The sequence below is a fragment of the Mastomys coucha genome, unplaced genomic scaffold (assembly GCF_008632895.1).
Source record: "Mastomys coucha isolate ucsf_1 unplaced genomic scaffold, UCSF_Mcou_1 pScaffold22, whole genome shotgun sequence".
In the NCBI taxonomy this organism is placed as follows: Eukaryota; Metazoa; Chordata; class Mammalia; order Rodentia; family Muridae; genus Mastomys; species Mastomys coucha.
This window is the reverse complement of record NW_022196905.1, coordinates 25,518,000-25,531,443: the sequence shown is the minus strand read 5'-3', so window position 1 is coordinate 25,531,443 and position 13,444 is coordinate 25,518,000. Positions and strand designations below refer to the sequence as shown.

General features: G+C 45.9%; 2 protein-coding genes across 3 annotated transcripts in view; one reads left to right on the top strand and one right to left on the bottom strand.

The window, feature by feature from the left end:
• Nucleotides 1-9,326: 9,326 nt before the first annotated feature.
• LOC116069534 (cytochrome b-c1 complex subunit 9) overlaps nucleotides 9,327-13,444 on the bottom strand; it is a 16,735-nt gene continuing 12,617 nt past the window's right edge. Inside the window, exons 1-2 of one of the 2 annotated variants that reach the window (XM_031340265.1) lie at nucleotides 11,543-11,751; nucleotides 9,327-9,581 (exon numbers count right to left, since the gene is read on the bottom strand). In XM_031340265.1, coding sequence (XP_031196125.1) covers nucleotides 9,537-9,581; nucleotides 11,543-11,689 — 192 coding nt within the window. In that variant the 5' untranslated portion in view covers nucleotides 11,690-11,751 and the 3' untranslated portion in view covers nucleotides 9,327-9,536. Of the gene's footprint in view, nucleotides 9,582-11,005; nucleotides 11,790-13,444 lie in introns of those variants that run through there. The other variant, XM_031340266.1, reaches the window with a different exon arrangement.
• The window catches only part of Zmat5 (zinc finger matrin-type 5), a 31,918-nt gene continuing 30,147 nt past the window's right edge, over nucleotides 11,674-13,444 (top strand). Inside the window, exon 1 of the mRNA XM_031340264.1 lies at nucleotides 11,674-12,111. The gene's annotated coding sequence lies outside the window, so the exon portion shown is untranslated. The remainder of the gene's footprint in view (nucleotides 12,112-13,444) is intronic.

Genomic DNA, 13,444 nt, shown 5'->3' with positions numbered 1-13,444 from the left:
AAACAAAGTGAGGACAGGAATCAGCAGGAAGGGCTGTCAGCACGAGCTTCCAATGGAGCAGCTCCCAGCCACTGCCCTATCTACTCTCTCATTGCTCTGCCCTTGGGGCCAGCTGGCATCTGTCCTTGGCATTCAATCTGTATATAAATTCAATTGTGTCAGGCCAAGGCCCTGATGAAAAGAGAAAAATGAGTTTTCCATGGCTTAGCTATGGAGCTGGTAGTGGTGGTGCATGCCTTTAGTCACACACTTGAGAATCAAAGGCAGGCAGATCTCTGAGTTTGAGGCCAGGCTGGTTGGTCTACAGAGTGAGTTCCAGGACAGCCAGGGCTACACAGAGAAACCCCGTCTCTGAAAGAAGAGAAAGAAAGAGAGAAAGGAAGAAAGAAAGAAAGAAAGAAAGAAAGAAAGAAAGAAAGAAAGAAAGGAAGGAAGGAAGGAAGGAAGGAAGGAAGGAAGGAAGGAAGGGAGAGAGAGAGAGAAAAAAAGAGAGAAAGAAAGAAATGCAGCCCTGCCTCTACCCCTCTGCAGCCAGCTGCCTGCCTTTCACTTCTACTTTCCACGTCACCCTGACCAGAGAACCTCTCTGAGCTTCACTGAAGTAGAGAGCAAAGTCTTTCTCCAAATGTAGACTTCCAACACCTGCCCAAAGCCTGGCTATGGGGAGACCAAAGAAGCCAGCATTTATGTGCATGTGTGTTTGCGGGTGTGTGTGTCTGTGTGTGTTCATGTTCACGTGTGTTTGTTTGGCTGTGTGCACGTGTGTGTCTGTGTGTACGTGTGTGTGTGTGCGTGTGTATGTGTGCACTCGTGCGCACACGTGGAGATCACCCTAGTAGCTCCCTGCACACAGCATGTTCATCACTGGAGCAGCTTCCTCCGACTCCAACTCATCCGTGGAATTTGTATTCCAACCCAACTTTGCCCATCGCTCAGACACTTACAAATGCATTGATTTCCAACGGTCCTCAGAAAGCCGGAAGCTCATTTGTAGGGCAACCCTTGTTCCTTGTTTTGAGAAGGGCTGGCTTCATTCCAGGAATGGACTCTATTTCTTTTAAATAACTTACATGACTTTCCACTCTTACTACAAAGGCAATGACATGTTCAGTATGGTTCCCACAACTCAGCAAAGAGAAAAACGGTAATCCCTCCATGTGGAAAGAATTGCTGTTGGCTCTGGAGTTCTTGGAGCAGTTTTTAGGTTTAAAGTGAGGAATATATGCCTTGGTTTTCTACAAAAATAGGCTCATGCTGAACACATGGTTAAGACCGTCTCTTCTGCCTGTGAACACTTTTCTTTCTCACTTGGAGTTCAGTGACCACTCATACCTCACCACGGGCTGCCTCAGTCTGGCTGCCTGCTACAATGTATACTTGGGTTATTCCTAATTTTTTTAGATTTATTTATTTATTTATTTTATGTATGTGAGTACACTAGCACTCTTTTCAGACACACCAGAAGAAGGCATCTGATCCCATTGTAGATGCTTATGAGCTGGGAATTGAACTCAGGACCTCTGGAAGAGCAAGCAGTCAGTGCTCTTAACCCTTGAGCCCTGGGTTATTTCTAATTAGAGCTTCTTAAAAGAGCCTTCTGGGGCAGTGTTGGCTCATGCCTTTAATCCCAGCACTTGGGAGGCAGAGGCAGGCGGTTTTCTGAGTTTGAGGCCAGCCTTGTCTACAGAGTGAGTTCCAGGACAGCCAGGGCTGTCTCAAAAAAACCAAAGAAAAACAAAACAAAAGAGCCTTCTGCCTCAGTATCTGCACACATCCATGATACATGTCTCAGGATAAAGCCTTAGGAATAAAATTGTGGCATTAAACTTTTTGCCAAGCACAGTGGTACATGACTGCAATCCTAGTACTCAGGTGGCTGAGACAGGAGGCTTGCCATGATTTCAAGGACATCCTGACTATATATGGAAACTCTAACCTCCTCACCTTCATAGAAGATAATTTTTTCTTTTCATTTTCCTAAGCAAGTCCTCTACCAGGGAGCTATATCCTTGGCCCAGCCTTTTTAAAAAAACCTTTTTTAAAAATTTATTTTATGTGTGAGTATTTTGTCTGCATCTATGTATGTATAGCATGCACATGCTTGGTGTCCATGGAAGTCAGATGAACACATAGGACCTCTTGGAATTGAAGTTATGAATGGCTGTGAAGCACCATGTGGGTTCTGGGAATTGAACCCAGGCCCTCTGTAAGAGCAGCAAATGCTCCTACTCACTAGGCCATCTCTCCAGCTTCTAAGCCTCTTTTAAAAAGACTTATTTAGTTTTTTAAATTACATGTATATTGAGAGTGTGTGTGAGCATAGGTGTCATGGTTGTTGGATTCTCTGGAGCTGGAAGTAGGTTATGAGCCCCCTGATGTGGGTGCTGGAATCGATCTCAGGCCTTCTGCAAGCAGAGCATAACTGCTGAGCAACCTCTCTAGCATTCATTCACTTACTTACTTACTTATTAAGACAGGGTTTCTCAAGCCGGGCGGTGATAGCGCATGCCTTTCATTCCAGCACTTGGGAAGCAGAGGCAGGCAGATTTCTGAGTTCCAGGTCAGTCTGGTCTACAGAATAAGTTCCAGGACAGCCAGGGCTATACAGAGAACCCTGTCTCAAAAAAAAAAAAAAAAAAAAAAAAAAAAGACAGGGTTTCCTGGCTGTCCTGGAACTCACTCTATAGACCAGGCTAGCCTTGAACTCAGAGATTTGCCTGCCTCTGCCTCCCATGTGCCAGAATTAAAGATGTGCACCACTCTGTCCTGCCAGCTCCAGCCTTTGGATTTTTATTTTCCAAGACAGGGTCGTATGCCTTCTAAGATGATCTTGAACTTTCTATGTACTCAAAGATGTCCTTGGATTTCTGATCTTCCCGCCTGTCGCTCCTGAATGCTGAGATGACAGGTGTGTCAGCATGCAGAGTTTTATGTGGTTCAGGGGTCAAACCCAGGGGTTTCTATATGTTAGGCAAGCACTGAGCTACACCCCTGGCTCCTTTTATTTTTGTTTCTTTGTTTTCTTTTTCTTTGTTTTTTTTTGTTTTAGAGATAGGGTTTCGATATATAGCTCTGGTTTTTCTGGAATTCAATATGTAGACTAGCCTGGTCTTGAACTCACAGACATCTGCCTGCCTCTGACACCACCCAAATGTGGGATCTAAGGCATGCATGGCTACATCTTACTGTGACTTCTACTTTTTATCCTTGAGATGGTCTTCTTAAATTGCCCAGGCCAGCCTTGAACTTACATATACCATAGGCTGGCGTGACTTCTGCCTGTAATTCTTCCCTTCCACTGCTTAACAAAACTGCACCAAGCCCCCAGCACGGAGTCCATTCCCTGAACCCCCCTGGACTCAGACAGTGAGTAGGGAGCGTCCTGTAGGGAGCGTCCTGTGCTGGTCGCCCAGTACTGAATTCAAGACGCACTAGGTATGCAGGCCTAAGATGTTCCGACAATTGGCTTGCTCCTGGGCAGCCCCTGGCTGCCTGATTTCATCAGGTTGCTGAGGAAGATGAGCTGTACACAGCTATCTTGCCCACATAGCCAGAAACAGCCAAGATCGTAGGTCCATGGGACAGTGTCATTGTGCCCTTTCACAGATATGGAAAGCAGCTCAGAGAAGGTAAGCAACTGGCTGATGGCCACACAGCCAACAGGAAGCCAGCTTTGAAGTTTAACTAAGGACCATCCATCCATATTCTTTTTTTTTTAATATTTATTTATTTATTTTATGTGTATGAGTGCACTGTAGCTGTACAGATGGCTGTGAGCCATCTTGTGGCTGCTGGGAATTGAACTCAGGACGGCCCGCTCGGTCCATCCCAGCTCACTCTGGTATAACACACTGTTGCTGTCTTCAGACGCACCAGAAGAGGGCGTCAGATCTCATTATGGATGGTTGTGAGTCACTACGTGGTTGCTGGGATCAGAACTCAGGACCTTCGGAAGAGAAGTCAGTGCTCTTACCCGTCAAGCCATCTAGCCACCCTCCATCCATATTCTTTAAACCATTAGAGCAGCTGTTCAGGGCACTGAAATGCTTCCAAACTGTTCACGTTAAATGCCAGTGACATTGTACAACACTCATGTAAATATCTGGCTCAGAGGAAATGGTCCACAAAGAGTTCTTACACAGGAACCCTCAGGGCCAGGTGAGGTGGGTTATATAGAATGGACACTGCCCTGAGTATGTGAAGCCCTGGGTGAACATGTTGTTGAAATGGGTGCAGCCATGTCAGCGACCCCAGAGCCTCAGAGCCATGGAGAAATAGCGGTCTTCCCAGGCTTGGCTCAGGGAGAGGGCAAAGCCTTCCTCAGGTCCAAGTGCAAATGCTGACAGTGTGCAGAAATGCCCACCGTAGCTTTCCCCAGCATGATGCTTACAGCCTGAAGCCCACTCCCTACGGAGGCTGCACCTCCTGAGACCAGCTGAGCCTGCCTCCTTGTTCAGCCGGACGCCATAAATCTGGCCTCTCTGCTTGTCTACATGTGATAACTCTTTCCTTGTTTGGCTGTGTATAATAACCCTGCCTCTCTCTCATTAAGTCTGTTGTGCTGGAGATGAAACCCAAGGTCTCATGTATGTTAGATAAGTGTGCTACTCTGAGCTACATTTTCCACCCATTAGGGTGTGTGTGTGTGTGTGTGTGTGTGTGTGTGTGTGTGTGTGTCTGGCTTATTGGTTATTTAATGGACATTTTTTGTTTTGTGTTTGTTTTTTGAGATGCTACAGACTCCTAGTAGCCAAGACCACAGGTGCACCACCAAGCCCTAGGTGGAAGGCGTGTCTGCATAGGAAACTAGGGACTAGGGAGGAGTTTCTGCGTGCCCCAAGCTGTTTTCTCACAGACCAGTTCAAAGACCTTCTAGAATTTGATGTTTGTAGCTGACACCTAGCTGCGTTCAAGCAATCCTCTTGCCTTGGCTTTCCAGATAGCACAGTGCTTGCTCTCTCTCTCTCTCTCTCCTATATCCACAGTCTTAGTATGGAGCCCAGTATGGTAGGAATGTTACTGCCTCAGTCTTCTAAGAACTAAAGTTACAAATATGCACCACTACATCTAGCTTCTTATCTCCACCTGCTCTGTGTGGGTGTGGGTGTGCAGTGTTTATGATATGTGTAGTATGTGTGTATGGTGTGTATAGTGTGTGTATAGTGTCTGAATAGTATGTGTGGGGTGTGTGTGTGTAATGTGTGTGTAGTATGTGTGTGTGGTGTGTGTAGGTGTATGGTGTGTATAGTATGGTGCATGTGGGTGTGGTATGTGTAGTGTGGTGTATATAGTGTCTGTGGTATGTGTGTATATGGTATGTGTAGTGTGTTGTGTGGTGTGTATATGATGTGTGTAGTATGTGTGGTATATGTGTATATAATGTGTTGTGCATGTGTGCTGTATGTGGTGTGTATATAGTGTGTGGTATGTGTACGTATATGGTGTGTGGTGTGTATGTGTATGGTGTGTGCATCTGAGTGTATGGTGTGTGCATATGGTGTGTGGTGAGTGTGGTGAGTATGGTGAGTGTAGTATGTGTGTAGTATGTGTGCGTGTATGGTGTGTGTATGTGCATGGTGTATGTGTGTATGTGTATGGTGTGTGTCTATATATACGGTACGTGTGTTTGTATAGTTGTGTGTGTGGTGTGTGTGTGTATGTGAGTCCCATGTAGATGCAGGGTGTCTTTCTTCAATCATTCTTCACCTTTTGTTTTGAGACAGTCTGTCATTGCACCCAGCAGTCACTGTTTTGGCTGGCCTGAGTGACCAGCAGCCCCAGGGATCCTCCAGCCCGTCTTCTCAGAGTTGGGATCACAGCTGTTTGCCACTGCACTAAGCATGTCTCCACATAATGCAAAGCTGAACCTGAGCCACAGATCAAGACGGTGCAGGAAAACAAAGTCTGAAGGCCAAGTTGCCAAGCCTCTTATCCCACACCAGCCACGCATCAGACTTCTGTAGGCTCCAGTGAAGTGTCGGTTTTTTAGCAGGGTCAGCCTGCAAGCTTCTGTGAAGTGATGCAGGCAACTGTATAACCCAGACATCAGAGGTGTGATCTGCAGAGAAGCCACTGGGCAGCTAATAATGTCCTGCTCGCTGGGTGACCTCCAAAATTAATGATTTTGAAGTCAACTAAGAACAAATGCTGTGGTTTTGCTCTGGCAGATTGCCTGGCCTCTGGGATCCTGCGGGGGAATTCTATTGCATAAGGCTTTCCTTTGGCAACAGCTCCTCCTGTCTTTGTCGCAAGTGTAGCCATCTCAAACCCCACTAATTTTCCCTGGTGTGTTCCTAAGGGGCTCCAGGTCTGGGAACATTCCTCTGATGCTTGATGACAAAGCTGTTGAAAATATGCTTTGGACAAGTAAGAGGTAGCGAGCACAGGGTTTGTCTTTTGTCCCCTTGTAGTGGTAAAGGAATCTGGGTGTGACCCAAAAGTCCTATCCAGTCCCAGCACTCAGTGCTAACCACTTGTGTTAATATCCCACCCACCGTGCCATATCTGCTTGCATCAATGTATATGGCTTTACAGATATAGGAGTCAAACTGAACTATTGTAACTTGCTCCCTTCCCCCCATTTAATCTTCCTTCATCGTCACACACCTTTGCTGGTTAGTCTTCATTGTTATCGTGCTACAACCTAGAGTCACCAGGGAAGAAGAAACAATTGAAGAATTGTCTCCATCATCTTGGCCTGCAGCCAAGTCTGTGAGGAATTAATTGTCCACTGTGTGTAGTATCATCCCTATGCAGCTGTATTGTCCACCATGGCAGTATTCTCTCTATGCAGGTTATATTGCCCACTGTCAGTAGTATCATCCCTATGCAGGCTGTATAAGAAAATTAATGGACTGGAAAGATGGCTCAGCGGTTAAGAGCACTGACTGCTCTTCTGAAGGTCCTGAGTTCAAATCCTATCAACCACATGGTAGCTCACAACCATCCGTAACGAGATCTGATGCCCTCTTCTGGTGTGTCTGAAGACAGCTACAGTGTACTTACAATAAATAAATAAATAAATAAATAAATAAATAAATAAATAAATCTTTTAAAAAAAGAAAAAGAAAGAAAAGAAAATTAGCAGCTGGGCAGTGGTGGCGCATGCCTTTAATCCCACCCAGCACTCGGGAGGCAGAGGCAGGCAGATTTCTGAGTTTGAGGCCAGAGGCCAGCCTGGTCTACAAAGTGAGTTCCAGGATAGCCAAGGCTATACAGAGAAACCCTGTCTCGAAAAAACAAAAACAAACAAACAAATAAAAAGAAAAGCAAAGAAAAAAAAAAAAAAAGAAAATTAGCTGTGCCAGGCAGTGGTGGCACATGGGAAGCAAACAGAGGTGAATGAATCTCTGTGAATTAAAGACTAGCCTGGTGTACAGAGAGAGCTCCCGGTATGCTAAGGCTATATAAAGAGACCCTGTCTCAAGAAAAAGAAAGTTAGCTGAGCATAAGCCTGAGTGCTAGCCAGTAAGCCATGTTCTTCTGTGGTTTCTGCCTGAGCTCCTGCCCTACTTCCCGAAGCCCTGGCCTGTGACTTGGAAGTATAAGCCAAATAGATCAGTTCCTCTCTAGGCTGCTTTTAGTCAGTGTTTACTTTTTTTTTTTAGCTTTATTGCATTTTATTTATGTATACTGGTGATGTCCCCATGTGTGTGTCTGTGCACTGCCTGTGTAGTGTGTAGTATCCACAGATGCCAGAAGAGGGCTTAGATCCATTGGAACTAGAGTTACACAGTAATGATGTGGATGATGAAACTTGAACCAGGGTCCACTGGAAGAGCAGCCAAATCTCATTACCAGTTGGGCCAACTTTGCAAACTCCAAGAATGTTTTAACACAGCCACAGAAGAGTAACTAGAACACACCCCAATCTTTGTAATGTCTACAAGTCTACACTGATTTCTCCTCCTGCTAGGCATTCATTCTAAGGCTGAGTACCACCCTCATCCCTGAGTCTTTTTTTTTTTTTTTTCTTTTTTGAGACGGGGTTTCTCTGTATAGCCCTGGCTGTCCTGGAACTCACTCTGTAGACCAGGCTGGCCTCGAACTCAGAAATCCGCCTACCTCTGCCTCCCAAGTACTGGGATTAAAGGTGTATGCCGCCACCACCACCGCCCGGCTAACTAACCACTCTAAAGGGCCAGTGATGTCATTCAGTGATAGAGCAGTGGTAGAGTGGTCTAGCAGGTACAAGGCCTCAGCATTATTGGGAAACAAATGAAAGGACAAGCTCAAGGTAAGTGAGTACAACTAGTCACTGAGTGATCTACCCTTCTTTTTCAATCCCAATGTTCTAATGACTTGTGCGCCTAAGGATGTGCAGGTAGACAAACTAGGTAATTTCTAGGGTCTTTCCCACCTCTGCATGAATTTTCTGGTCTGAATCATCCTTCAGAGAAGGTTCTAGATTCTCTGGCTCTCTCTGGCTCTTTGCAGGTTCTAGGGGACTGACTGCGGGTGGGTGAGTCATTTACTTTCCCAGGACGATTTACTTTTGTGAGCCATGTGTCTGAAAATGAACCGTGCCCAGGGAAGTCAAAGAGGAGTGTGATCTTCTGTAGCTGGCAGTTGTAACCCACTCAAGATGGTTTCAAACACCACCAATCCTCTGCAAGAGCGAATGCTCTTAACCACTGCGCATTTCCTTGAGCAGTTTTTAAAGTCACAAAACCCTCTGTGCAATAGGTCATCCTTATTAACCCTGTCTTATAGATGAGGTGGACTCAGGGTTGGGTGTGGCCCTTTTTACACTCAGCTAAGAGCTGCTGAGCTTGGGCTTAAATTCACATTCTTAAACTGGCCTTTCCACAAAGGAACTCAATAGGAGGCTGTGGCCCAGAGACGTGGAGACTACCAAAAGTCAGCAAGTTAAAAAGTAGAAGATAAGACTTCAGCCTGAGACAGGGATTGAGTCAAAACTCCCAGAATAAGATTTTTTTCCTAGCCCAGACCACAGTGCTTCCCCAAGGCCAAGAGAATAATCTCTGTGATTTAAGAGGCGGCTCAACGATTAAGAGCACTGGCTGCTCTCCTAGAGGACCCGGGTTCAGTTTCTCAGCACCTATGCGCAGCTCACAGCCGTCTGTGCCTCAGCTGCAGATCTAATAATGCTTCCTTGGCCACCACAACACCCATTTACATTAAATAAAACAAACGACTAAAACTATTGGTTTAAAGAGAACTGCTACTCAGGCTCATGTGTTAAAACCAGGATTCTTGGGACATTAATGGAAAGCTCCAAATGGTGGAGTCTTCAGGTGTTTGCACGGTCTCAGCTACCAAGTGGAGATCAGGAAGTTAATAGAGTACCCAGTGCAAAAAGCAGGTCTCATGAACAGTTTACATTTATTTGCTGACAGCTGTAGTCAAACACTCTTCAAACACAGCAGAAGTTAAAGTCTGTTTGTTTAGTGGAGCCACTGCTTGACAACAGACTGGTGGTCCATGAAGAGTAACTTGAAACTCATCCTCAGGCAGAGGCCCAACTCCAGGCAAACAGCGGACAGGTGACTGTTCTTCTGGCCCACAGGGACTGATTACTCCTTGTTCTCATACTTGTGTTTTATATGTTTCCACAGTTTCTGCATTTAAAACACAAGGCAGCTCACTGTTAACCTTCACATTTTACAACAACTCTCACTGTCCAAAGAAAGGAACAGAGAAATCAGTGTCAAAGTAATTAAAACTGTAGCTGTGCTAGTCGGTGGTAGCACACACTTTTGATCCCAGCACATGGGAGACAGAGGCAGGTGGGTCTCTGAATTCAAGGCCAGCCTGGTCTACAGAGTGGGTTCTAAGACAGCTAGGACTACACAGATAAATCCTATCTGAAAAGCCAAACTCCAAACCAAACCAACAGCAATATATAACAACCACCCTCGCTCCATTAACCATGTTAAGTAGGATGGGAAACCAGCGCTTTTACAAGAAATTTTTGTTTTTGTTTTTGTTTTTTTCAAGACAGGGTTTTTCTGTATAGTCCTGGCTGTCCTGGAACTCACTCTGTAGACCAGGCTGGCCTCGAACTCGGAAATCCGTCTGCCTCTGTCTTCCAAGTGCTAGGATTAAAGGCATGCAGCACCACTGTCCGGTTTGGTTCCAAATTATTAATTATTAAAAATCAGCACTTAGAAAATGCCTAGGCCCCTCCAAAATCACATTGAGTCATTTTTTATTCTTCAGATCTAAATTGGTTACAATCCTCATTCCTAAAAGCACAGGAAAATGTTTAGCCCTGGCTGTCCTCGAACTCAGAAATCCGCCTGCCTCTGCCTCCCCAGTGCTGGGATTAAAGGCGTGCACCACCACCACCTGGCTCTTAAGACAACTTTTGATATTTGGAAATGCTTATAGAAGATCAGAGTGGCAACACTTTCAGATGGACAGGAAGCTACCTCACGAGAGGAAATATGGCAGCTAGTAGAGGCTTTCTGGCTTGTGGGTCAGAAAGCCCTGACGGGGCTGGAGAGATGACTCAGTGGTTAAGAGTACTCTGCTTGCTCTTCCAGAAGACCTGGGTTCAGTTCCTAGTACTCATTATGATGGCACAAAAGTATCTGTAACTCCAGTCCCAGGAGATCAACCACGCTTTTCTGACCTTCCTGGGCACCATGCAGACAAAACATATAAAATTAAAACAATAAAATTTAAGAACAAACCCAAAAAGGTAAGGAAGAAAGGTCAGGGCTGCGAGGTGGTGGGGCACACCTTTAACCCCAGCACTTGGGAGGCAGAGGCAGGCGGATTTCTGAGTTCGAGGCCAGTCTGGTCTACAGAGTGAGTTCCAGGACAACCACGGCCACACAGAGAAACCCCGTCTCGAGAAACTAAAAAGAAAACCAGTCGATGAACATGTTGACCATCAGTAACACGCCTTTCCCAATACAGTCACAGTCTCGTGACATAAAACAAAACATGCAGAGAATGTGGAACGGTTAAGTCAAAGAGGGCTCGCCATTTCTTACTTTATATTGGTATCATCAAGAATGAACGGTAGCATCTCATCTGTATCCCAAGATCTTTGATTTACTATGACCTTTATTCAATATCACGGTTAAGTGGTAAGTTCCAGTATTGCCAGCTAGGGCTTGAGATTTCATAGCCTCCACTTTTAATCCAAAGTGCCTGCGTGGAGAGCCTTGGAACCAAAACAATTTTAAAAGGTCAGGCACATAGTCTATGGAGACCTACTTTTAACGATTGCCCTGCTGAAATCTGCCCTTGAAACTACCAAGGGCGGCAGGGGTCGGAGTTCCAAATCACCACCGACTTAAAGGAGTGGTTCAGACCCGTAAGTCCTCTCACATCTCAGGAGTTATCTTTTGTAAATGAATATGTGGAACTGTGTGAGAGGACATACCAATACTCCCAACCCCTGCAAGGTGGGGGTCAATGTGAGACTCAGGACTCACATCGTGTCAAGCGAACTAAACGTATTAACGGGCACAGTTCACCCGAGTCCTGGTAAGACTCGAGTTCCGTCCTACCTCCCTCCCAGTCACCCTTCAGGCGGGCCCAAGGTCAGGGTAGCCCAGGCCCTCACCCCCTCGTTGATGTGCTCGTAGATCGCATCTGCACCCTGATCGAAGGCGCGCTCGAAGAACAGGGCGCCCACTGCGATGGTGAGGGCGAAGGTAGAAGTCCTGCGGAACAGCATGGAGTACAGACGCGAAGTGATCGTCGGCGACATGTTGCCTCACTGTCGAATTCGCGCTACTGCGCCTGCGTAGGGCTCAACTTCTCTCTCCAAAAGTTTCAACGCGCACTGCTTTATGGGAATTGTAGTTTCTCTGTATTTCAGAGTCAACGTTTTGAACCATTAACGAAGCTGATAATGTGCACAGGATACCAGATTATTACAATATTCACATTCCACACAGCCAAAGTTTGATAAGACTTACTCCCCAGTTTTTCTCTTCAACCATTTCGCGTGTTTCACTATTTTGAACTACAACTCCCGAAAGCCCCTTGGCTTACCCATCTTCCCCAGTGCTGTCTCGCCTTAGCATTCCGCTTTCTTGATATCTTAGGAAGGACTACGAATCCCAGCGAGCTAAGCGTGACTCGAGGACACAAGAGGAGGAGCCCGGAGCGGTCTAGCGGCGGAACCAGGTATCTTTGGCTAGACGTCCGCGTCTAAGTTTTAGGCTCTTTTCCCAATCAGAAGAGTAGGCTCTTCATTCTAAGTCCGTGCTATCAGCATTTTCGGGCATGGGGAGTGGATGGAGAGGCAAGGGGACCTGAGTTTCTGTGACTTCATCTCGCCTCTCTGCCTAACCTCCTGTGAACCTACTCCAGGTGTAAAGGCTTGGAGGTGGCAAAAGTCAGGTCCTGGAGTTCTAACTATTCAGCCACGTCTCGGGGAAAAAGTGGCTTTGCCCTTGCTTCTGTTCTCCAGAGCGTAGGCTTTGAAGCCAAGAACCTTGGCCTCGGAGGTCGGTGGCCTGGTTGTAAAAGGCTCCCTCTGAGGATCCCCTCTGGGTCTTGAGATGGTCCCCAGTAGATGAAAAGCTCCCAGCTCTCTTGGAGCGCTCTGGTCGTGGTGCGTTGGCGATGGGGAAGCTCAGCACTTCAGTACTTTGTAAAAGAGAAAACCCAAATGCTTGGACAAGGTGGTTGCTCTTTAAACCTCAGTAGCCGCTTAATGGAGGACTGAATATATTGTAGCAGGGTAAACAGGATAATGTTTGTACAAAGTTTTAGGGGCAGCTGCACTGCTGGGGTGCTTGAGAAAGCGTAGAATGGCCTCTAATGAGTAGGTGGCCTGAAGTCATCTCTAGTCTGGCCTAGAACCCACGATAAGGAGTCATTTTTCCTAATTGCCCCTAGGGAGTCACTGAAGGGTTTTAAGCTGGAATGTAACAAGGTCTAATTTACATTTTAATGTTAACTTTCTGGCTTCTTGGTAGAGTACAAACTGAAGAGAGTAAATTACGGAGGTGGGTAATTTAGAGTAGAGGGGATTAGAATAATGGTCAGATTTGAAGTGCATTTTGGTAGGTGGGATAGGCAGAGCAAGCTAGCAGATGTGTGCAAAAAAAGAGGGCTTGATTGTGGGTGCCTTTAGTCTCAGCACTCCAGAGGCAGGTGGGTCTCTGAGTTCAAGACCTGCCTGGTTTACAGATTCCAGGACAACCAGGGCTACACAGAGAAACCCTGTCCTGAAAAGCCAAACTAAAAACAAAACAAACAAATAAACAAAAAAGAATTAACATCTAGAGATAAATTAAGGAGTTGGTTGGTTGGTTGATTTTGGTTTTTGGTTTTTTGGGACAGGGTTTCTCTGTGTAGCCCTGACTGCCTTGGCACTCACCACTTCCTGGTGATAAATTAAGGTTTGACTACAGAGACTAAATGGTTTATGTTTGTTTGTATGGGGACAATGTTTCACACTTGCTCTGGCTTGCCTGGAAGGAGCTACATCAATTAGCCTAACTTTTTTTTT